Source organism: Argiope bruennichi, chromosome 11 (assembly GCF_947563725.1).
Source record: "Argiope bruennichi chromosome 11, qqArgBrue1.1, whole genome shotgun sequence".
In the NCBI taxonomy this organism is placed as follows: Eukaryota; Metazoa; Arthropoda; class Arachnida; order Araneae; family Araneidae; genus Argiope; species Argiope bruennichi.
Genome location: NC_079161.1, coordinates 47,601,075 through 47,628,562, shown reverse-complemented (window position 1 = coordinate 47,628,562; position 27,488 = coordinate 47,601,075). Strand labels below are relative to the sequence as shown.

Sequence of the window (27,488 nt, the reverse complement as noted above, 5' to 3'; positions counted from 1 at the left end):
GTTAGTTTTAGTCAGTCAATTTTGTTTTTATCCTAATTTAAAAGTGGAAGAACATATATTACATTTCTGACATGTATTGTTTTCGAAAAGGCAGGAATGCATCGAAAAATATGCAAAGGTTTTCTACCGTATATGGGGGATAAAGTTTTAAAAGAAAAACTGCGTCAAAATTGATTTGCCAAATTTCGTTCTGGTGATTTTTTCAATTAAAAATGTGTAACGATCAGATAATCCAATTATAGATGAGAGTCATATCAAGGTCATTATCGATTCAGTTCGTCATAGCACAAACGTGAGATTGCAGAGATTCTCAACGATTCGTGTATATGAATTAAAAAATTAACAACTTGACCAGTTAAGAAACTTGATATACTAATCCTTCATCAGCTTAAGGAAAATTAATCTGATTCAATAGAGTAGCGTCTCAAACTCAAAGAGATTGATCCATTTCTAAAAAGTTGATAGTTTATAGCAACGTTAATCAAAAAAAGTCGTGGGTAAAATAGATTGAATCTGCCCAGACAATATTAAAGATTGAAATTCACTAAAATAAAAATTACGCTGTCAGTTTTGTGGTATAATGAAGGAATTCTGCACTTTAAACTTTAACCAAGAAACCCAAAAGTTAATCCAAATGTCTAAGTTCAACAACTTACTAAATTGAGCAATGCAATTCAAGAAACGCAGTCGAAATTGCCAAAATATAAGAGTATTGTTTGCCATTATGATAATGGAATCTTTGGCCACTTGTTAAAAATTATTAGAGCTAGATTGGGATGTATTGTCACAATTACCATATAGACCTTACCTTGCTCCTTCAGATCTCCATTCACTTCGTTCAATGTAGAATTACTCTTCAAAACCCTCTTAATCCCTCAAAAACATATATTCATCTCATTTTAATTTAATCTCAACATAAGCAGATTTCAAGACACATTATGAAAATTTTAAATAACAAAGTATTTAATTATGCCTTTCAGAGACTTGGTTTCCATATTTTTAACACAAAATTTTTTTTTAATTAATTTATATTTCTTTAAAATAAAATTGCATAAAAATATAAACCTATAAAACATTCTTAGCGCATTATGAATACTTAAATGCAAAATTTACCAGTCTTCTTGACATGTAAGTAAATCGCCGAATTCCAAAATGATCTGTACAGTATTTTCAATACATAAAAATCTAAATTATAACAATACTTGGTTTTGACATTAACATAATAAATCAAACGAAAATATAAAATTAAGTAAAAATGCTGTTTAAAAAAAACTCGATGTCTCAGAGCATTCCAAAGACAAGGAAGCTTGAGACAGTTGCCTATTTTGACTCTTTAATAATCTGTCTCTCCCCATCACACTTGGCAGGATTAGAAATTTATTTTTTCAGCAATGACAAAAAACAAATAGTTTTACTTCTTTCTTTGTTGCTGTTCGTTCAATATAAAGCATTTGGAATTTCCCATTAAAATCTATCTATATGGATAAAGAAAAAAAAAACATAGTAGGAAAAAATAGTAATGAACTAGCGGAAATATTCTCTAATCTAACTTTCTTTTCCCACACAGCAAAGCCTATTGCACAATATTGTAGAATATTGTACAGTATTACGCGATATTACAGAATTCAATAGCCAACAATATTATGCAATTTTGGTAAGTATTGTACAATATTGTGCGATATTACAATAGGCTCCAACAATATTGCATAATATTAGTGTGCGATATTACAATATGCTTCAACAATATTGTATAATAATATTGTGCGATATTACAATATGCTTCAACAATATTGTATAATAATATTGTGCGATATTACAATATGCTTCAACAATATTGTATAATAATATTGTGCGATATTACAATATGCTTCAACAATATTGTATAATAATATTGCGCGATATTACAATATGCTTCAACAATATTGTATAATAATATTGCGCGATATTACAATATGCTTTAACAATATTGTATAATAATATTGTGCGATATTACAATATGCTTCAACAATATTGTATAATAATATTGTGCGATATTACAATATGCTTCAACAATATTGTATAATAATATTGTGCGATATTACAATATGCTTCAACAATATTGTATAATAATATTGTGCGATATTACAATATGCTTCAACAATATTGTATAATAATATTGTGCGATATTACAATATGCTTCAACAATATTGTATAATAATATTGTGCGATATTACAACATGCTTCAACAATATTATACAATATTGCGAATACTGTTGAATAACCCACAAATAGATAAGTATAAATAAATGAAGATAAGATGCTAGAGTATAAGACAAACTAGTACCTTTTTTTCGATAATTCTATCTGCCTCTGCAACCGCTGAACATATTTCGGGATTGGGGTAGGATGGTGCAGAAAGGGAAGCAGTAAACTATTAAAAGTCCCAGCAGTCTGCAAGCATGAGTGCTCCCGATTTGCACAGGTAAATAGCACAGTAGAAAATTGGACAATGATTAGCTCAACCAGTTAGATCCAAAATTTGGCTTGGATCAACAAATTTGGCTATAACACCACACATAAAATTTTTATTTATGTAAGTCGTTGAGATTTTGAGATACGAGAATATACAATAGAAAAAATTAGAGATTTGAGCCTGAGGCAGATTTGGTTCAAAATTTAATAGATAATTACAATTCTTATGATAAATCTGCATACCAACTTTCAATCATATAGCTCTTTCCGTATTCGAGTTATCGCATAGTGTATTATATATATCGTTACAAGTACACGATCAAACGGATCTCTTCGGTAGATTTTGTCTAAATCTTGATAGAAACCTACAAATTTGCCGTTCACTCCAAATTTCATTGCTCTAGCTCCATATATTTTTTTAATCATCTATTTCATAAATAGGCGGACATAATAACAAAAGAGTGGTTTTGGGATCCGATAACGTCTGGTAAGTAAAAATAAATCAAAATTTTCAAAAGGATTTTTTTTTATATAAGTTTGACACTTTCTGTTTGTATACTCGGCAAACGAGAAACACGCACGCACACGATTCGTAAAGATAGTTTTAAATCGGAAATTAAACTTCATTAGAAAAAAAATGAAAAGTAATTATTCAATTCCTACACGCAATCGAAATCCGGAAATAACAAAGGACTTCCTATTTTAGGCTCCTTTTTTATTGGTATTATTAATAAAGTTGGCTAAACGTGTAAAAGCCATTTCCGAGCAAAGCCAACCATGAAAAGTTCTAAGCATTAAGTTTTACATGCTTGGTCTAGCATGCATTACCCACCAGTTGGAGGTTCAAGCCTTTAGTTGTTTTCTTCATTTTTCACTCTCAATTGCGGTAAAACAAACTCTTAAAATCTTTATTGAACTTGGATAGTTTGAAATTTGCAAAGACTGAATTTTGTAATCGGTTTCGTTTACTTCCTGGTGTGTGTGTGTGTGTGTGTGTGTGTGTGTGTGTGTGTGTGTGTGTGTGTGTGTGTGTGTGTGTGTGTGTGTGTGTGTGTGTGTGTGTGTGTGTGTGTGTGTGTGTGTGTGTGTGTGTGTGTGTGTGTGTGTGTGTGTGTGTGTGTGTGTGTGTGTGTGTGTGTGTGCGCGTGTGTGTGTGCGTGTGCACGTTTTACATTTGATTGTTCTTGAATTTAATTTCTTTTCAAAATCAAATCATGAATTAGTAGGTTAATTTAATTAAATTTTGATTTCATAAAAGTAGCGCCATCTCGTTGTGAATTTGAAAAAAAAAAATTGTTTCTAAGATTCTGTAATATTTATGCTAATGAATTATGCATACATTACAAGTTAAAAATCGAAAATAATTAAAATAAGAATATTTCTTCTTTTTAAAAACATTATTAAAAATACTTTTAAAAAAATTTATCAAATTTTTAGAAAATCTATTCCATTTGGGTTGTTACGATGAAATTTTATCATCGAATTAACATTCGCTTTCTTATTTAGTTTTAAATTCGCTTACGTGTTCTCAGAGACAGTACACTACTTAAATATCAAAAAAATTAAAATTTAATAAAATATACTTGGAACCACCTAACTGTGAATTTAAGAAACTATGATTATAAAATTCCATAATATTTTTAATAATGAATCATAAATTAAAGCCCTAAAAAAATAAAAAAATTCAACTTTTAAAATTTTTATAAAAATATGTATTATTAAAAATGATTTTAATAATCTTATTGATCTAAGAGAGGTATAAAGTAATTGCAGAAAACCAACCACGATAATATTCTTTCCAGAATCTTCCTTTATACTTATATAACATGACATATTTTGAGTTAAGCTTCGTCAAATAATAAAGGGAGACCGGCAAACATTTTAAACCACTTCCAATAAACTTATTGGAACCACAATTTCGAAAAATTCTATAAGCTTGATTTTGATAATCTGATAAATTCTGTCATTTTTCTAGCGTGCTGTGTTTATGAGTTATTGAATTCATGTACAAAGCCGAACAGCTAATTAATTAGGTGTTGTAGCTCGCTCGAAATTTCAGACAGGTCCATAATTTGATGAATTTAGATATATGGATATATCACCAATCTAACTCGATGAAGTTATCTTGTCCATACACACACAGTGATAGATTTCTCTTTGAGTATTTTCAAGTTTTAGATACAAATCAACAATTTTAGGAATAAATATTATGCATTAAATTTTCATTCATCTGGCTTTTTCTATTCTTTCTATGCATTTTCTATATGGATATGTATTTTTTTCTACATTTCTACATGGCTACGTGCTTTTTCTACATTTCTACATGGCTACGAGCTTTTTCTACATGCTACGAGCTTTTTCTACATGGCTACGTATTATTTCTACATTTCTATATGGCTAAGTGTTTTTCTTATTTTTCTATACGGCTATGTATTTTTCTATACGGCTATGTATTTTTCGATATAGCTATGAAATTGTCTGTATATAGACTCAGTAATTTCAAAAAAAAAAAAATTCGGAAGAAATATTTAAAACTTCGAGATTTATTAAAATCTACAAGTGAATTTTTTGGTAATAACAATACTTTTTCTCTGAAAAGTCAAGGGGGGGGGGGGAGAGACGAGAAGAAATTAATTGCAATTGCCAAAAGAATGAATCTTTAAAGTTTAAAGAAAAGTCCGTTAAATGTATGAATCAGAGAATTCATCAAATGAGTGAGCTAGCTAGCTAGCTATAAGAAGACATGTTGTTATAAACATTCCGTTTTCCGCGAACGCTTTTTCAGAAATAACCACAATGTCGTGCTGCCATCTACTGGTAAAATATTAAAACAATCACTAAAATATAACGGCAAGTTACAATTTAACTAACTACCAACTGGAAATGGATCAGAGGTTTACAATACCTTTCAGTAACCAATTAAATGCGGAATTTATTTTTCAAAGACCCTCAAGTCCTCCTTTTTAAAATCAAGCGATGACATAAATACAAATCGAAGACAATACAAATACTTGCATTGTCAATTTTAAAGAAAAAAAATCATAATAAAGCGAATAAAATTTTATTTTTATTCCATAGAAAATTACACATTGACCGAGCCAGAGAAAAGATTTGGATTGGCGAATATACACGTCGAACACATTTAACTGGTTAAATATCTCAAAAACTGAAACAAGCTTTTTGTAAGCCATTTTCTAGTAAATAATCATTTTTTAATTGTTAAAGAATTTCCATGAAAAAAAGATATAAATCTTGATTGCATTTTCTTTGAATTTCAATATTGAAAATTAAAGATTTCATCGTTTGAAATTTAGCAAATTATTTATACTCAAAAGGCTTAATGAATATTTTAAAAAATAAATCATTTTCTCACAATTTGCATACAAAAGGATAAGAAAAATGATTATCATATTTTTCATAATTTTAAATCTACAGTCATTCTGAACAGTAGTTACTGCTTTGAATCTCAAAAATGCAAAAACTTTTTTAAAAACGCATTTTTGTAACAAGATTACGTTTACTATTGAAATTTAAAAACAAAAATATATCAATTCATCATAGATAAATGCATTTAGCAATATTTTGTGTGATATTAACTTTTGAATCTAATAAAAATAGAAAGAAAAAAAAACATTTAGCAGAGAAATATCTGCATATACTAACAAATTTTTTTAAGCAAATCATGAGTTGTGAAATATATTCACTTTTAAACATAAAAACATTATTAGAATGGCACATTATGTGATTTGAAAATTGACACACACAAAGCAGCATTAATCTATAAAACGGAATGAAATTTAAAAATATTTTTTTCCAGGAAAAATGCGTAAATGCGATATCGAAAAACACTATTGAGACTTGAAATACATTGATAGTAGTTGACTACTGCAAACTTACTTTCCATATGAAGGGGTGAAAAGTACCTTTAATAAATAATATACCTTTAATAAATCTTTTATAACTTTTCCGATACTTATGCGTCACGGGAGGCATGTACGAATTAAACAGCATGTAAATATGGTGTGCACCGTGGCTAAAAATTCATTGTTTTAATATCGTAATACATTTATTTAATGTTGATTAAGAAATGAAGAACGTCACTATCTTATATGAATACAAATACAAGAATATATATATATAACTCATAATATTTGTTTAAAAATCAAATTAAGCATAGGCGACTTCTATTGTACCTGCTAGACAACTTTGGCGACAAAGATTCCAAATTGGCGATAGCTCTGTCTCTTTCGTGCTTCATTTCACTGTATTGGCGAAGTGCGGATTCACGCTGTTGAACAGCAGCAGCGTTTTCTCGAAGCACGCAATCGCGTTCCTTTAGCGCCAACTGCAAGCCAAGCTTTAAATTATTCGTAGTGCCATTATCGAGTTCAGCTGATCCTAAAAAAGAGAGAGAACTTAAATTAATCAATAAATTAAATAAGCAGTCTATACTTTTACAAATAATTTTTTACCATTTTAAACAAACAAAAAAGAACTTATAAACGTTTTATAATTTAACTATTAGTAGTTTCAATACGTTTCTGCAAATAATAAAACAGCTATGACTAAGAGTTTCAAAATTTAAAAAAAAAAAAAAAAAATGAAGAAAAAAAAAAGTTCTAAAGGGGGAGAGTTCACATTTATGACGTTACACTGTGTTAGAGTTTCAAAATATTTCATTTACATGAAAAATGGTGAAATAACGGCTTTTCTTATTGCAGCAAAAAAACTTTTAAAATTGTTATCCTTAATGCTTCCAAACTATTTAAATCATGATGTTTCTTTTGTACATAAAAATATCTTATACAAAGCATGTAGAAATAATTATTCGATTTTCGCAATACTTCCATAAAAGCATCCTCACCAGTTAGACGGCGAGTGAATTTCAAATCGCCTCACTATCAGATTAATGCCATCCATATTTTAGAAAATACACTAAAATTGAATAGAACCTAACCTACAACATTAATTTAAAATGTACTTAAGTTTATTTTGGATGATGCGAAATTTGAAATGTTTGCTGTAAAATCGTCACATCATATTGAAAAAAGAAAGATTGAATCCATATTTCATATCGATAAGTTTTTTTTAACAAATAATTATAAAAAATAACGAAAAATAACTTTTTAAAAAGAATAATTAGAACCAAAATAAATCAACTGCTAAAAAAAATGAAACGGCTTTTCTGACGTTAGGAAATAAGAAATCTTAAACCGATCTCTTAAGAAATAAGAAATCTTAAATCTAAAACCGAAAACACCCAGATCATCTTTAAATGATTAACCAGATATAAGCATCTATCCAAATCATCATTTAGTACGATCGACGTGTAATTTTTTTTAAATAAAAATAAAATATTCCTCACTTTATTATGAATTTCGTAAAATTTAATACTCAAGAACTTGCATTGTTTCGACGTGTATATACATAATCAATTGATTTTGATTACCAACGAGCGAGGGGCTTAAAAATAAATTCTGCAGTTAACTGATAAAGCCTGCGGAAATGTTATTCCCTCGATTCTCTAATACAAACCCATCATTATTTATCCCCTCGATTCTCTAATACAAATCCATCATTATTTATCCCCTCGATTCCTTAATATAAACCCATCGTTATTTATCCCCTCGATTCTCTAATAAAACCCATTATAATTTATCCTTTCTATTCTATAATATAATCCATCAAAATTTATCCAATCTATTATTTAATATAATCCATCAAAATTTATCCAATCTATTATTTAATATAATCCTTTATAATTTATCCCCTCGATTCTCTAATATAATGCACTATAATTCACTAAGTTGAGCATTTACATTCGTATTATAGTAAAAGGATTCGTGTATATCTTACAAATCGATTAAGTCCAAAACAGTGGCACAAATCTATAACTTGTATCTTATGCTTCATATATTATTTCCTTCTTCTAAAGTATGGTTACATATAATAAGTTTAGTTCTCGAACGTTTAGGACAGATTTTCTCGTTACACGAACGTTTATTCAGCTGGGCAGCACGATGTTTTTGATAAACAGAAGATTGAGATCAACTTTAAAGTCGATTTGAGATTCAATTTGTGTCTGCAATTTTAATTTTTAATACTCCCAGTCCCTGTAGAGACAAAACGAACCTAAGTAGCTGTTCTAATGCGAACACGTCACCTAAAAAACGTTCTTTTTCAGACGTTCGTTCGAAAGCCTAATAAGCCAAAGAAGACGATTCAGTGAATATTTGCATATCATTACTTACAAGGATAAAGCACTCTTTCTTTGAACTCCAGGTGGAACAACTTTTATGGAGTTAGAACCAAATCTTGAAATCTTAATCTCGTCTGGAAAAAGTTTTTATGGTATTTTTTTTCTCTCATCCGGAGTTAAAAGCATGTAAATTAATTAAAATAAATTTAAAATTTGTTTTAATGGATCTTAAGATACATAAAATAAACCTGGAATGATATAATAATTATTAATTTTAATAATTTAATATAATAATAATTTTAATATTTTTTTTAATATTTTTCTATATACAAAGTATATAGAAAGTACAGATAAATTGTCAAAAAATTTTGAACTCAAGATTTGAACCACTTTTTAGACCTCCCAGAATTCGAGAAACACGTGTTTGGAAAATGTTCGTCAGTCTGTCTATGACAAAGAAAACTCAAAAACACTTAACTAGAAGGCTGAAATGTGGTATATGGTCTTTATATCAAATTTGCATATTCCTGTCAAATTTTGAGCAAAATATGCTCGGTGGAAATCTGTCCATCAATCCGGCTGTTCGAATATAAGTTAACACTATAACTGCAAAACAAAGAGATCTAGATGGATAAAATTTGGTACATAAATTCAGTATTTATATTGTAAACACCTATTAAATTTTGAGCCAAATCCAAAAAATAGTTCACCGTCTGTCAGTCTGTAATTTCAGAAACATGTCAGCACGATAATTCAAAGACACAATGACTTAAATATATCAAATTTCGCACGTCATTTAGCAAGTATAACTCCAGTTTTATGCCAAATCTTTGTTTCAGTCGGTTGGAAAGAACGCATCTGAAACCCAAATCCACTTTTCAGATATTATTGACTGCATTCCAAGCCTCAATCGCCAAATAACTCGCCAAGGATAAGACGATAGATTCGTTAAAAATGCTAAATTCACGACAAAGGTTGAAATTTCATAAGTATTGTACGCCAATACCATGCAAAGCGTTTACTGGGATAACATGTTTGTTAGAGTATGCGAGAAAGTTTTGGGGAGACCATTCTCGTCAATTTTTCTATAAGTTTCACTTTTTTTAACACTTTCTGCCAAACGTCCTCCCGCTGGTGTGGCGTGGAAAGGAAGATGCGAGCTCAGGGGTCGTCCTCGTCATCTGACCGCGGTTCAAAACTACGAGATCCGTCCCAAAATAGCCATAGTATTGCTTTAAAAGGGACGTTAATATAACTAAACTCCCCCCCCCTTGAACGTCTCTTGCGGTTTTCTGGGGGGCTTTGATGTCTGTCTGGTTTACCGACAAATTGTTAGCAAACTGGACAAACTTTTGTTGAATTTATTGAGACAGGTCACAGTGCCCCTATGGCAAAATAAGTTATTAAAAAAAAAAAAAAAAAAAGATATCGGCCAAAAATTCCAATTAGAAAAAATGTACCAATACCAGAATAAAATAGAGGGAAAAATTTAACAGATAACTTTGAAACGTTTCCCTGTATTTATTATTTTATAATTATCCTGTGTATTTTCTAGTTTATTGTTCAAAACTCGACTTATTGGAAATTAAAACTAATAACCCCGTTTAATAAAAATACCAAAAAATATCCTTTAAAAAATCAGATAAAATATATCTCTAATGATATATTTCAATCCTTCCAAAAGAGCGAAAATTTTTATGAAGAATATATTCTATATATTAAACATGTAAAAAGCTAGAGCGTTATTATTTTATTATTATTTTCCTGTTTAGAATATATATTTAAATGTATGCGAACAAAGTGGCTGAAAAATTTCCGACTTTGTTTGTCTTTTGCTTTTTCGCAATTTTATAATGTAATTTATAAATTTATATTTAAAGAATCTTTTTTACAATGACTCAAACTTTTTAAGACTTTGCTAAAGACTTGACAGTATAAATGAAGTTTAAACGGTTTTAATTGATATATCTTACATTTCTATTCGATACAGAAATTGATACAGTGGTTGATTTTACACTCTCATCTGTATAAATGAAATATCAGAATGAATTCCCCCCCCCCTCTTGAAACTTTTATTTTTAACTGCCGAAGCTTTCTATTTCAACTCTAGAACATAAGGTCCTATTATTCAATATTTAATCACTAGATGGCGCCACTACAAAACACGCCTTCGAAAGCGTTTGCTTTAGAAAAGTGTTTATGTCAATTCGCCTTGTCTTCACCGGTTAGTAGCAATGGAGTCACGTTCTTCATCGTCGGGGTGGTTTGAGGCAATTCGTGGAAAACTAGTTTTTACGCACACCTCCCGTATTTCCTGTTCATTGTAACCCAAAGCCTTATTCTCGTTGGATCGCATTCCCCCTACCCTCCCCCCCTTCCCGCTTTTGTTGCCGTTAGAATACAAATCTTGTGGGCGCTTTGCTTCCATACCGCCGCATGCAACAGGTAGGAAAGTGATCCCGTGGAGTCCTTCCGTTTTATGACTGAGTGGTATTTGAGTAATCCGTTTTCACAAGCGAGTGAAGGCGGTTTGAAATGTGAGTAAGCACAAAGCGTTGAAATTCCATTTTCATTAGCCAGAACTTTTAACGTTCCACCAGGTGCATCTGATTTAACTCTCCGCGTTTGCACTGCAGTAGTTACCATAACGTTAAAAGTAGTGACACGTTTTGATATGAAGTCGTAGAATTACAGTAAAAAGCAAAAAATAATTACACGTCCTACGACAAGACCTATTATTCGGGGATTTTTTTTCGGGAGGGGGGGGGGGATTAATATCTGAAAAGTTGCACTTAATTTTTATTTTTCCATTCACAAAGATAAAAAATATTGTAATCAATAACTCCTTGCCCCCCCCCATCGAAACTTTGGTACATTTTAACACTTTAAGCTAGCTTGGATCTTAAAAAAAAAAAAAAAAAAAAAAAGAAACTACTTCAGAAATTAAATTTCAGACTAAATCCTTTAAAGAGAAATGTTAGTTATGTCTAAATTCGCGTAAACACGCTAACTAAAAAAAAAAAAAAAAAAAAAAAAACGATTTAAATGGTTGAAAGTTGGATAATCTCATATTCGAACAGACGGAGTTAAAACAGATTTTACTCAAAATGTGACAGAAATCTTCAAATTTGTTGAAAATACCGTAAACAAAATGGCAGTTGTCTAGCTCAAAGCACTTTTGAGCCATCTTTGCCACAGACAAACATTTTCCAAAAATGTCTTTTTCGAACTCAGAATGGTCTCAAACGTGGAGATTTGTCAAACATTTAAGTTCGAATTTGCTGAAGATTACAATGCTTTTTTTATACTATATATACGAGATATTAAAGTTTATGCAGGGAGGGGGGGGGGGGTGTAACACCTTTATGAAACGGTATATGACAAAGTTCTGGGGACAGCACCACCTCTGGTAAGTCTGCCACCAGATGCGCTCCTGCAGAGCAGTCCCAAATTTTTACTCATGTACATTGGGTCATTAACCACCTGTCATTCCATCGCTACTGTTACCTGGACGTTTGAGAAAACCTTTAACACTAAACATACCAACACTTAATATATACCTATTTCTACCATAGGGGTCAAATGACCGCACTTCATGTTTCCTACTTGAAAGCATGAAATATGAATGTTAGAAAGGAAATAAACAAATTAACTTCACTATAATTAAGCAAAATTGTATAATGTATAATTTCTAAGTATTACAAACACAACGAATAAGAATTTTTAATTCATTGCTTATCGCATTTTTTACATATACAAGGTATTTCCACTGTATATTTTACGCACAAAATATTTTTCACATTTAGAACAAATTTTGATGGATTTTTTTCGTTACAATATCCTATTTGACATATTTTACGTTGACAAGAATCTATAATAGATTTAGGCATTGATCGTTTTGTATTGATTCTTTCTTTTGGTTGTTCACGGGCTTCTCGAAAATCGGCGGCAAGTTCTACTGCTAAGTGGAGTAAAAAATATTGTCTCGAGATATCTTCGTCTGTCATTTGCTTGTACAAAATCCACGCAATTATGCCAGCTAAATCAATGCGCAACTAACTAAATACAATACGTTGAATACACATTACATCATAATTTCTGATCCAATAACCTTATAAAGCAATAAATTGTTCTCCCGGTCAATGACCAGTTTTGGCAGATAAGAGTATACGACAAGTATTATTCAAAATAAACAAAATACAAATAAAAAAAATAGAATATTAACTATATAATTCTTACAAAAAATCCTGAAGGTGCAAAAGTGATAAGATGATATGCGCATTTTCGATGCAAAAGTTCATAATCGGCCATTTGACCGGTTATGGTATGTTTAGTGTTAATATTCGAAAGCTGACCACCCCCTACTCCACCCCCCAATCATTTTCGGAGTAAGAAATTCTTTATAAAACAAAACAAAAATAATCCTTTTGAAACTTAGGGCATAAAATATTTTCAAAGCATTTTTGCTTTAAAAATACAAAAAGTTTTAACGCCCCCACATTTTTTGGAAGTCCGCCCCCACCTCTTCTCCCGCAATAGAAAAAATTTCGAGACACTCGTAATCTACAAATCCTGGAGCATTTGGAATACCAGAAGCAAACGATACTTTGAAATACTCTATCCAGTGGAATGCTATTATGAGCCCTCCCACTAATACCTCGAGGGGTGATGGGGAGTCGTTTACTTTCCGAACCCCCAACGCTCACGAAGGAGGGGTTGCATTCCACGCCAACAGATAACGTTCTAAGAATTTCGTGGCACCAGCAGAAAAGCTTATGCTAAGCCGGAACGGCTTCGGATCGTTTGTTTACGATTTAACACTGAAAAGACAGGAGAAAAATGTCTGAATTTGGGACTCTTCTAAAGATGAGACGCTGGTGAAAGCGATTTTACATAAGTTATTCATCTGTAATTAATAAGTTATTCATCTGTTGTTTTTTTTTTTTTTTTTTTCACTTTTCTCTTTCATGTTTATTTTATCAGTAAAATTACAACGGTTAGAACATACATCCATTTTTTGAAAATTAGCACAAGTGCGGGGTCATTTTGACCGAAAATTGTCAGGCACTTGCTGTTTATAATGTTAGCTATTTGTATAAAAGTAAAATATGATAAAAAAATAAAATATATTTTTTGATGCAAATATGTTCTATTTAAAACAAAAATGCGATTTTTAATAAGAAAAATCAAAACTGAACTTATACTTTTTTTATACCTTTATCTGCATTCATTTCCCATTTCATTCACATAAAACATATTTTTTAATGCAATTGCATTTTTTCTATTTAAAAATGTTGAAAGAATAAAAAAATTCTATATTTTACATATTGTTCACATTTGAAAATTTTTGGAAAAAGAAACTTAAACATACAAACTTTGAAAATTCGTAACTTTTTGTCTTCCATTTTTATATACATACTCAAAAAACACTTTCCCCATTCCTCATTCAGAATAAAATGACTTTTGAGCGAAAATTTCAAGACAATTTATTCATATTAAAAGACAAAACATTTTATATAAGGATTTGCTACTTTTTTTCATGAGCAAGAAAAAACTCGATAAGATTTTCTACAGTATACAGAATCTGCGTTTTGTTCCAATTCTGCATCATGATCACTTTCCAAAATTTCATCCATATTCGAGAAATCTGCACTATCATCATTTTCAATATCGGTAGAAACATCTGCGAGAAGATCTCTAAACCTCTGATGCTGAGGTTCGTATGTTGTGTCAATCATACCATTAAAAGAATCTGAAACACCAGCACACGTAAAACTAAACGTCCAGCAAGCTAGTAAAAACAAAGATATATCGTTTCATTGATTTCAGTAAATTCAATCTTCTTTTTCAAGCTGCCCCATCAAGGTATAGGAAATGACAAGTATAAACGTTTATAAATTTCCAGAATTTATAAATAATAGATAAAGGATGGGGTCAAAAAGACCCCATGCATGTGTTGACGAATTCAAGTTGGTGAGGAATATATAAATATGATATTATATTCTGGAATTAATCCATTACCTGCCACTGTCCCTATTTGAGGGTTTTGGTATTTTATGTACACCGCTCGGCGTCAAACGCATATTTGGTACTCCTTATAGTTTAGTTACAATTTTGTATAAATCAGTCAGTATTGTATGTAGCGGAAAGTAACGAGTAGCGTTAATGAATGACCGGACAGCCATGAGCATACAATTGGAATGGCGTGCAGTGCTCGTGAATGATCAATTTACATTGATGAGCTAAAAATGGTAATGTGGGAAGTGATACTTTTCTATTAGCATAACGTGTAGCGTTCGTGAACTACCAGCCAAGATTGACCAAAAAATTTTCCACTCACGTGGTATGGAATGATGAAGTGCTCGTAAATGACCAACACCGATGAACAAATTTAAAAATAAAATAGCGATGATTGCCACTGCTCAATTGATGTGGGCGTGTAGTGTTCGTGAATGACCGGTCTAATTGTATGAGCTAAGATTGAAATGGTGTGAAATGGTACTACTGTATTGGCGTAATGTGTAGTGTTCGTAAATGAATGCCCAGGAATCAGCAAAACATTGAAAGGGAATGGAGCTTCAATGCTCAACTAATGTGATGTGCAGTGCTCGTGCAGGAGCCGCTTAAACGAATGAGCTACAACTGAAATGGCGTAAAATGCAATTATTTTATTGACGTGTTGTTTAGTGCTCGTGAATGACCGATCTGAACAGATATTCTAAAATGGAATGGCATAAAGTTCCATATCGCTAATGAAGCATCTTTGAGTTACTTTGAATGACCAACCTGTACGGATGACTCAAAAATCTGAATGCCGTGGAATACAATTATTCTATTGGCATGGTGTTTAGTGCTCGTGAATGACCGATCTGAACAGATATTCTAAAATGGAATGGCATAAAGTTCCATATCGCTAATGAAGTAGCTTTGAGTTATTTTGAATGACCAACCTGAACGGATGAATCAAACATCTGAATGCCCTGGAATGCAATTATTCTATTGGCATGGTGTTTAGTGCTCGTGAATGACCGATCTGAACAGATATTCAAAAATGGAATGGCGTAGAGTGCCATTACTCTAATGAAGCATCTTTGAGTTACTTTGAATGACCAACCTGAACGGATGACTCAAAAATCTGAATGCCGTGGAATGCAATTATTCTAATGGCATGGTGTTTAGTGCTCGTGAATGACCGATCTGAACAGATATTCCAAAATGGAATGGCGTAGAGTGCCATTACTCTAATGAAGCATCTTTGAGTTACTTTGAATGACCAACCTGAACGGATGACTCAAAAATCTGAATGCCGTGGAATGCAATTATTCTATTGGCATGGTGTTTAGTGCTCGTTAATGACCGATCTAAACGCATCTGATAGATGCAATGAAAACGAAATGACGTGGAACACCACCACATGTGCAGATGATGTTGAATCATTGATCTAAATGGATGGAGTAAAAAAAATGAAATGATGTGAAGTGCCAATATACCATTGGATGATTTGAAATAATCAATAATTTCCAGGTTTAAAATTGTATATAGATCCATTTTAATTGAGAAATTATCATTGTTCAAGATCCCTATTATTCTGAAGTTTAAATTTTCAGTTTGAATTGTCAGTGATAAGAAATTTTAAAGGAGAGAGAGTTGCTGAAAGCATGCCAGGAATGGATTTGTCTATATATAAAGCCTCTATGAAGCAAATCTACTAACATAACTTATGAATAAAGCAAAATAAAAATAAACCCATGACACGCGTACTGAAAAAAAAAAAAAAATCTCCCAACCCCAAATCCATCTTTATAACCTTAACAGACCAACTCCCGTGGCACAACTGAAATCTGACATTTATAACATCCATTCAACAAGCGATGAAAATAAACTGCTTCAGACATTGAAAAACGCCTCTAACTTCCTGCAGAACGTATACGAATGGAAATAAAGAAATAAAAAAAATCCCCCACCCTTCTTTGAATGAAAAAGAAAGAAAAGAAAAGAAACAAATGGAAATCAGGCTCAAGTTCTCTACTAAGGCAACACCCACAATTTGCTTCTTTTTTTTTTCCCCTGTACAATCTCTGCCCACCCCCCTCCATTCGTTCGGTTAGGGTAAAAAGAAAGCCGTCACTGACGTCCCAAGAAAGCGACAGCTGGCATCTACAGATGACGTCATCCTGTCGTAAGAGTTACTTGAGTCAAAAGTCTTGAGGTAGTCAACTGACTGTAGGTGGTGCAAGGACAAACTCAGGTGCATCTTTTTCTCGGTGTAATTGTCGTTTGCCAGGTGAACGATTTCTGTGTAAGATTATTTATGAGTTCTTAGACCACAAGATCGTGGCTTTTTAAGAATAGAACATGCCCAAGGTATGGGTGCAATGCCTGGCTTCGTTATGTAAATTTTCAGATGCACGCGACATTGAATAACTCGGTTTTAATATTGTTGTTATGGGAATGTAAACGAAATGCCCACAAATGAAATCGTACCTATATACATTCCCACCTATGCAATAGAAATAATGTTTCTTTCTTTCAGTGGCGTAAAAAGAGAGACGATATAAAATTTTACTTTTTTCAAGCCCAATTCAATGAAAATCCAGCGAAAAAATAACATGACCGGAGGTCACTTATCCCCCCCCCCCTACGACACTGATGATGTCGTGTCCGCATTACAACGGAAAGGGGATTGCAGTAGCTTCTGAGGGCAGATCCCTAAGCACCTGAAGGCAGAAATCTAATTTCTAGCTCATATGAAGATGACACTCACACACTCGCTTGCACAAACCCTTTTTACAGGGGGGAATCTTTCACACACCTCACAGATAGAACACAGGGGGAAGAACAACCATGCCCGAACCAGGACTCGAACCCGAGACGCCCAGATCACGGGGAAGACGTGCAACCCCTAGGCTAGGACGCCGCCAAAATCCCTGTTCGAATCCCTACGCCTCTGTCCCTTTTATATAAGTATTCTAAAGATATAAGCTCACCTATAAAATATTAACTGCGTGGCCTTACATATTTTCATAGTTTCCAAGTAACGCAATTTCAAAAAACGGTTTCAAAAATCAACAGGTTTAAGGGTTAACATAATCAACTCAAGCTTGTAATTCAAACCTTCTATCTAATTAGATTATTTTTTCTCTACGATTTCTTAACTGTAGCAGAAGTTGGGTCATTACATTAGATAATAAATGTGGATCACAAATGATTCATGTGGTAGCCAACGTGTTAATAAAATTACCCTGTTCCAATACACAAGAATGTAGAAATGGAATGTAGAAAATATCCACACACAAAAAAAAGGTAGAAAAAATACCCTATTAAAAAAGTGTTATATCGTGGAGTTTTGTCAACATATCTTGGTTGAATTTTTTAACTATCACAAATTTTAATCACCATATATGTAAAAATAAAAAAATGAAAAAAGAGTGTTTTTAATTCAAACTTTATAATCTTATCAGTCCAAGAATGTTCTTGAAATTATCAATCCTCTTCAAGGAATTGTTTTGCATCCTACAATTTAAGATCCTCTATTGCTACTAGCAATTAATATCAAAGAGAGAAAGAACGGTATAAAAGAAACGCTGACAAAAATAAAACACATATGTACCTTAATTTTTTTACTGCTCAACTCTTTCGTAAATCTTTTTTTGATCCTTCTAAATACGTTTCCAAATATAACGCGAAGGTCTTTTTTTTCCCCCCCTATCCCCGGACTCCCTGTTCGCATTCCATAGCTGCAACTTTTTTTTCCCCCGCCCGTTCTCTGTATAGAGATAGAAAGATAACATCAAGAACGCGAATTCAGTGTGCATTTTTAAACAATTTTACATTATTTAATTTATTTCATATTTGTAACTATGGAATTCAGAAACCGATTTTTAATTAGTTTTCTGATATTCTATAATTATAGAAATGAATCATATTATTCTGCAGTTGTTTTAATTTGATTTTCCTCTGATTTGATATCTGCAACGTTTCTGAGAAAATACCGAGTAAAAAATATATTGTAATGATTAAAGACACTCATTATGGTTTAACTCTAGTATAAAAACTTTTATTAACCGACTAATTAAAATTAATAGCCAAAAAAAATCTGCAAAGAAATCATGTTAGTCTATTGATCATATTCGCCTGTGACATGCAGTCGAGCCTAAAGTTTACTGACATGCAGTTAAAACAAAAGCGCCGAAAAACATTTTAAAAAAACATATGATAAATTTTATTTTACTCCAATTAATAGTTATAATTGAAATATTTAAATGTGCTACAGTAAAATTTGAATTTCAATATGAATTGAGAAAAGCAGACGATTTTTTTTCTTTCCAATATAAATGAAAAACCAAACGATAAAATCGTACTTTTTCTACCATAAAACGTTATTTTTTGCATTTAATTGACAGGAAAATATCTGTAAAAAATAATCAATTTCTTGAATTCTGTTTAAAATGCAGAGATAAACTTTCAGTTCCTGCCGAATAAAATAATCTTTTTCGCACTTGCTAAAAACTTAAAAGCTTTTAAATAATATAAACTTTGCTACAAACTTAGATTTGTATATTATTTTTAATAATATTTGTATTTTGATATTATTTATTTTGCAATAAATATTAAATTGTTCGATAGCAATATAAATATTGTGTATGGTTGTTTCAATATGTAATATTTCATTTTTACTTTATCGGGAAGGAATTTGAAAATAGTAGCTTAGATGAAAAGGAATCTACCTTTACCTTTCATTTTGTCGAGAGGAAGATTTTTAAATGTTTTAACATTTTTTTCAAAAATATCAAAAAGAATATATAAATAAGCACGCAATTAAAAAAATATATCGTTATAAAATTATCTAAAAAATCATTTTAAAAACCCCAAAAAAAACTGAGTAAGTATTAGATCTTTATTGTAACCTCTAAGTTACATAGTTACGTATGGTATTTCATTATAATATACAAACCAAACCAAAAATATGTGCTTTATATATGACATTTCTGTTCCATTCAACTTACAGACAAATTTTAAATTTCTTGCTTCTTGTAAAGAAACGAACCATAGAATATAAACTTTCTGTTACACACAATACTGACTGATTTATCTATACTGTGTGTGGGTGTGTGTGTGTGTGTGTTGGCGCTCTACAGGCCAGGTCATTTGACATACAGCTATCAAATTTGGTACATGTATACCTTAGAGGTCGGGAATGTGCACCTGGGGTCCCTTTTTTTGAAATTTTAATTATTAATTAAAAACTAACTTTCCCGCCAAAAAAATCTTCCATTTTTCCCACCGCCAACTTTTCCACCAAAAAAATCTTCCATTTTCCCCACCGCCAAATGAGTAAGGCTTCAATTTTTTTTTCTCCCAACAGTAATGAGGCTAGGGTTAACATTTTTCGGCGGATTATTTCAATCGGTTCTGTTTATTTTCTTAATGTTTTATGCATTTAAAATTAAACATTGTTAATTAATCCATGTTTCAGATTCATTCTGAAGTACTTTTGAATTAAAATAACACAGAATAAAGGAAATTAAAAATGTATAATCTGCATAGCGTTACCCCAACTTGCCTAAAAAAATTCACGCATTTGCGTTACCGGAGCTGGCGAAGAAAATTCACGCATGCGCATTCTGATTGTTGCCATGACAACCGTTATCAAAGGATGATTTAAATTATTTTTAGGTTAGTTGCATGCTTTTGTAATTAAATTGTATTTATGTTAGTTATATATTTTTTGTATATGCTTATAGTTTTAAGTACATCGTTTTTTAAGTAGATTTTTTTAACCTGTTTTCAATTATTTAAATTATTTTTAGGTTAGTTGCATGCTTTTGTAATTAAATTGTATTTATGTTAGTTATATATTTTTTTGTATATGCTTATAGTTTTAAGTACATCGTTTTTTAAGTAGTTTTTTAAACCTGTTTTCGACCGATTATTTTAAACGATTCATTTTATTTTCTTAAAGTTTGATGCATTTAAAATTAAACATTGTTAATCAATCGATCTGTTCATGATGAATCTGAGAAAATTTTGTTGATAAATTCTTGATATATTACATAACTTAAGAAAGATATTCTTTAATACCCATAAAGTTTAAACGCTCAGTGACTATTATCAGTAATCATATTATTAAAAAAAATGCTTTGTTTCAGTAAAAAATATTATTATATTAATTGCAGTTTAGTCATTTCCATTTTAATTTTAAGCATAAATTCTACCGGAACTAACAGAAAATTAGAGAGATACATATTATGTTATGACTGAAGGCCTTTATAATATTATGAGTGAATTACATGACTCAAAATTTGAAGCTTTAAAATATTTGATGAAGGAGCTATTAAAGTAGGAATTACATAAAATATTTAATTATTAAAATTTTAACGAGCATTAAGATTGGCGAACCGGCTGGTCGCCAAAGGCGGCTAGTATAGAATAAAACTAAATTGTCAGATATACTAAATATATTTTTGGCGCAGTGTGAAGTATATGAAATTCCAAGATCCAGAAATGGGGATCGTGGCGGGTAATGGGTAAATAGCATATATAAACAAAAATTCATCTTTACTTATAATAAAGCTCAATTCGTGTGCATGTGTGAATGTGTGTGCGCGCGTGTTGGCGTTCTATAGGCTAGACCGTTCGACCTAGAGCTTCCAAATTTGGCACATGTATAACCTTGGAGGTCGGGAATGTGCAGCTCGGGGCGAACTTTTGGAATTTTTTATTAGAATTTAAATAAATGAAATATAAAGCAAAATTTTAACATTTTTCCGCTATAATTTCTGATCGATTCTGTTTTTAGTGCTCAGATTTAAAAAAAATGCGTGGTTTCTGCAAGAAATAGTCTTTTTTATATTGATTACAGTTTAATCATTTCCACGTTAAATTAAAGTTGAAATTTTACTGGAGCTGTCAGAAAATTAAGAGATACATAGTACATTAAGACTTAAGGTCTTTTTAATAGTTCAGCGATTTATATGATTATCAAAATTTGAAGTTTAAAAGTATTTTGATGAAGAAGTTATTAAAGATAAGTTACATAAAATATTTATCTGAAAATTTTAACTAGCCAATAAGATCGGTGAACCGGCTGGTCGCCAAAGGCGGCTAGTATGCAATAAATAAACGATATTATTATGATTATTAAGACAATTTTAACGAAGTTTGAAATAGGAAAATAACCTTATAACCCGCTTTATACTTCACTGCCTTTTGCACGCGGTTCGAACAGCTGATAGTAGCAAACACTCTATTTTTAGAGTTGACGGCACGATTCGTCCCTTACACAGCCTCAAATTACCTCACCAACAACAAGTTAAAGGGACCATCAGAACTGGAGGTTCAATTTATACCTTTTTTCCCTCATAGTATGGCTTCTAGAAGAAGGTTCTATTATTTAATCGAATGTTTTACATGATACTTTCATAAAAACTCTCAGTTTGAATTTCTTTAACAAATGCTTGCTTAGATGCTATTATTTGCTAAGTTGTCTATTACATGATCGATATTAACGCATTAATTTAGGGTTTCTTCAATAAAATTTTTTTAAAAAATCACCACTTAATCGTGGTACCCGTGCTTCATATGTATATCGAATTATTGCTCCACAAAATTGTGAAATGAAACTAATCAAGAAAGCACCTTAAGTATTTTATGAGCTCCTAATTGAATCAAAAAGAACATTCTCGAAATAGAAGACGTCATCTAATTAGATAATGAAAAATGCAATACAGTTAAGGGGTTAAAGCAGGTGATTCTGTCTAATGTTAATAAGCTATAAAATCGTTTTAAAAATTTAATAAATTTATCAAAAATCGACAGGATAGTCCGGTATTACATCGAGGAATTTCAAACTTTTGAAATCAGTATACGTTAAGAATATTTCAATAAAAATGACTAAAAAAGAGCAAACGATTATCGAAAAAAAAAAACTCAGATTTTATAATTTTTTCAGTAATACATTAATCGGCAAACACTTTTATATCATTTAGATTATTATCCCAGTCGAAAACATATTCTATCTTAAACCATTCAGGAATCAGATATTAGCGCAACGATTTAGATATTTATTAAATTTTGGATAAAATCGAACATTAAAATTTATCTTCCCGTTTCAAAGTGTGTTTGATTCAAAAAATTAAAACAGTGTTTTCCTTTTATTTGCAAATAATGAATAATTATATTTAATTGTGGACCAAAGATGTCACTAGATGTCACACATTTTTTTTTTTTTTTTACCGCATACGCAATGTGATAAAAGTAGGAAACAAGATTTTTTTTTTTTTTTCTTTAAGAAAAATGAACATTGAATTTTTTTTTTTATTTTTTCAGAACAATTAAATAAGCAACATTTCAAAGCCCAATTACAAACAAATAATTGTATCCGAACCTTGAAATTAAAAAAATACAAATCAATCAGAATAAAAAATCGATTTTGACATCACACTGAATGGAAAAAAATTAGAAGGACTCTTTAAAATAGTGCAGATAAAATTCTTATTAATAGAAAAAATTTCCACTATTGGCTTTGATTACTGCAAAGATCCGATTTGGCATTGAATCATATAAAGATTGAATTTTTGTTTTGGGAAAAATTTTCTCATACAACATTCAAAGCTCTCCGAAGCTCATTCATAGATTCAAATTACTTACATTCCCCATAAATGTGACAGACAATCCTTGCTTTTATGCGGGTAGGTTTTATCTAATATTAGACGCCTTTGGCGACCAGCTGGTTCACCAAGAATACTGGTTGTGTTTACTTTCAATTAAATTTCTGATGAATGTTTCTTTTTTTCATACCTTGATGTTCATGATTTTTTTTCCAAGAATATATTTTTAAAAGCATCAAATTATAAAAGGCATGAAAGCCGTGTATAATATAATAATTTCACAATTTTTCTTTTCATTTTGTATGTGGACGATCCTACGTCAAGTCTAAGTCGCCTTTGGCGAACAATTTGTTCTCCAAGAATTCCGGTTGCATTTCCTTGTAGTTAAATCATTTATATATGTAACATTTGTCCACGATTCCGTCAAACTGTTAGACTCTGAAGCAGAGTTATTTCAACATTTTCACTTATGTTCTGTTTATTGCTTATTTGAATCTGTTTAATGGACACCAGTTTCAATGATATCATAGAGCTATTATATCCGGTTCGTCTGTCTTCTTAATTTCCATATATTGTAATTTCATTGTTTTATTCGTCCAGTAAAATTACAGAGAGATTAAAGAGAATCACCCCCTCCCACCTTATCTTTCAATAAATGAAGAAAATCACGTGATCAAATATTTAACGAAGCAATAAAAAGGATTTCGGTTTCATTTGCAGTAATGAAAAGATTGTTGCGATATATACTTAAAAATGTTTAAGTCTAGAACAAACACAGCAATTAAATTGGTACTATTAAAAAGAATTTTGGAGGATTTTAAAATGGTTTAAATAATTTTTGTGCGGTTATATTTTCAGAAAATGTTATTAGCTTATTTTTAGCTTATTTTTATTGATTAATTAAAATTTCAATAAAAATGCTCTAAAATCACATTTTCAAACTCTAAAGTACATATGCACCAAATTTGGTAACTAAGTGAAATAGTATGCCTTGTACAGCGCCAACACACACACACACACACACACATCTTTATTATTAATAGAGATTTCATTAAAACGATTTGTTTTATCTTACGAGAGCATACATGTTGCCGAGTGTATAAAAAAAATAACTCAGTTGGAAATAGGTTATGGGGAAAAAATTCAATTACGCTCGTTACAAATTACGTTCTATGTTACCATATTAATTCTGTAATTAAAAACAAAACATAATCAATACATTTAATGAATATTTCTTTTAGAAAATAAAAAAATCGAAACTTCAGACCGATACATTGTAGATTAATAAGCTTTAGATTTAATTTGTCAATCTCATTTTTTAAATTTCCTCTTTTATACTATAGCAACAATAATGTGAAATATATAAATTTCAGATCGTAGAAAACGATAAATATAAATCCAGTAACCCAAAAATAAAAATTGAAATATATATATATATATATATATATATATATATATATATATATATATATATATATATATATATAATATATATATATATATATATATATAAAAATATATTAAAAGATATTTTCCTTAGAAGGAAAAAAAAAATACATAAATATTTCATTTTTAGAACCTAAAAGTTGTGTAATTTTTAGCGTAATAATATGCCCATTGTTACCGCGGGAAATCTTAAAATTTCGATCAATTTTTAATCCTAGATCAAATAATTTTTTGAAAAATCTTGCTTTAGAAAAAAAAAAAACTACTATCCAAGAAATAAAAACGAGTTATATTTGGCAATTCTAGATCCAATAATCATCCCTCCAGAAAATTTGAATGATATTTTTTATAATGTGTGCATAAAAATAAAATCCCAGCCTATAAACATTATCATGTTGAAATTCCATAAGTTAAATTAAATGTGTAAATTTTCTAACCAAGCATACCTAAAATCAAATCAACAATGACCTATTGTGACCTTATACGCCAACGCAGCATTTCCATCACAATAGCACAGAATATTTTGGCAATCGATTAAGACACACGCCTTCTTTCATCATTTTCTGCATTGATTACTGTGCCACTTTCAAATCAGAAAACCAGTGGGATTATTTTCCCTTTCACTTTTTCATTTTATTACACTACACAGGATTTCTACTATGAACTACTATTAGGACTACGAAATGACCCCAAGTGTACGACTTTGATGCTAAATCTACGAACTAACCCCAAGTGCACAATTCTAATGCCAAATCTACAAATTTATCTTAAGTATACAATTTTGATGCCAAACTTACGAACTGATCCCAAGTGTACAACCGTAGTACTATATCTACAAACTGACCCCCATCTAAAAATTCTTTACCAGAGGCTCAATTTTGGTATAAAAATTATCTGGCATTTTGATACCAAAATCGAACGCCATCGAAAGTCATTATTTGAAAAGCAAAATTGGAATATTGAACGTCAATACTCCGGTTTAATGTATTTTTGAGTTAACTCGCTCGAGTTTATGCAAAAATACCAGTCCAACAGATAGTCAATTTATGAAAGTTTTGGTCCAAAACTGAGCACAAATCTATAATTCTGTAGATAAATCCATATTGCAAAATTTCCCCTATCAAGCTCGAAGCTTTTTTGGTTATCGTGTTCAGATGCTTGATCATTGAGTTATCAAACAAACATATATTAAACAGATACAAAAATGACCCCCCCACCACCACCAAATTCTAGGAGATGCAAAACATGGAGTTTCATCAAAATCCGGGAGCCGATTTTTTTTAGGTAGATTCCTATAGGAAGACTACTTATTGCAACGGTTCTCATGACAAGACTTCGAGAAAATTTCTTCAATTCTTCACCGATCATAGTCTTTAGAACCCAAAACCATCTTTCGTTCAAAGGCTTATTTGGATTTTAACTGGCTTGGAATATGTTGTTAGAAAAATGTAAAAATCTCGGACGAGTTCGTAAATGGCCCATCTAGCTCAAAGGGGGTGGAAATGGTAGGAGATTGAAATTTTCATTCAGCTATAACTTTCTTAATATTGAAGATAGAAAAATAAACCCAACTAACCAAATTAGAGCCCCATTAAGACGAACAACTTTTGTATTTAGAGTTTTTCAATAATTGCAATATCTTTCAATAATTGCAAGTTAGGGGCTGAAAAGTGATTTTCACGTCTTAATTTTGACTGCTTCTAACAACAATAACTTAAGTTGCCAGATAGTATCTTAGAGGCAAAGGAATCTACCTTTGCCTTCCAGCTTGCCAAGGGGAACTTTTTTAAAAATATTTCCCGAATGAAAAAGTAAAAATACAAAAAAAATTAATAAAACATTTATCTCAGCAGAATTCTTATCAACGAAGCACAGAACAATAACTCCAAATCTAATAAAAAGAAAGAAAAAAAAACATCCACAAACAATTCCATGTTTAATAGAATTATTAAAAAAAAAAAGTAAAAGAAAAATAAATCTGGAAAAGAACGTCCATTAAAATCACAGGTAAGAACAATGCTTTTCATGATCTAAAAGAATAAGAAAATTATTCGTTTCCAAGCGAGAAAAAGAAAAAGAAAAAAAAAAGTTTTATCACCTCTTCTATGTGACAAGAGCACTGTACCACAATGCTATTAATGTCAGGTTCCGGTTCGTAAAATCTGCCTCGTTTCGACTATTTGCTCCTGGTGTCCTTTTTATGGGGCATAACAAACGTTATCGGATCGACAAATCTAATGAATCAAGTGATACTGGAATAAAAAGTAAAGTTTATCTAAAAGGTGAGTGGACTCTCTACAGATTCCATCTTCAACCGTTAAAATATGTGGTCACATTCTAATGGAACACCGCTCGCTGCAGAGTGGCGAACTGTCCACTTAGAAATGAGCAATGCTAAAAAAAATATTTTCTTAAATCAAATTTTTTTTCTTCTTCTTTCTTAACGATGAAATTCAGATTTTTAAACGTCTTGTTTAGATACTTTGAGTGCTAGTATCAAAGCATTTTTCTCTCAGCCAAAATATAAAACCGGAATTCAAGCAATAGAATCTGGCAACAGAAATTGCTAGGAATAAAGTTTAGAAATGAGTTATCAATAGTTTAAGCCTTTATTTGAAAAAATATTCATAATGGAAAATTTCGAGTCAGTTATTTATTTGAATCTACTAGAAGTGAAACGAAAATAATGACTTTAACTTTTTACGACATCAATTGTTCTTAATGCTGCTTTAGATTTCTTAATCGAATTATTTTTTTATTATGCAGCTGTGGGTTTAAGAATA

At 31.0% G+C, this 27,488-nt stretch overlaps 1 protein-coding gene across 3 annotated transcripts in view; it reads right to left on the bottom strand.

Annotated features, from left to right (window-relative positions):
- LOC129956874 (tight junction protein ZO-1-like) overlaps positions 1-27,488 on the bottom strand; it is a 540,535-nt gene that overhangs the window by 480,428 nt on the left and 32,619 nt on the right. For all 3 annotated transcript variants that reach the window (XM_056068845.1, XM_056068847.1, XM_056068846.1), the window contains exon 2: positions 6,645-6,849. In XM_056068845.1, coding sequence (XP_055924820.1) covers positions 6,645-6,849 — 205 coding nt within the window. The remainder of the gene's footprint in view (positions 1-6,644; positions 6,850-27,488) is intronic.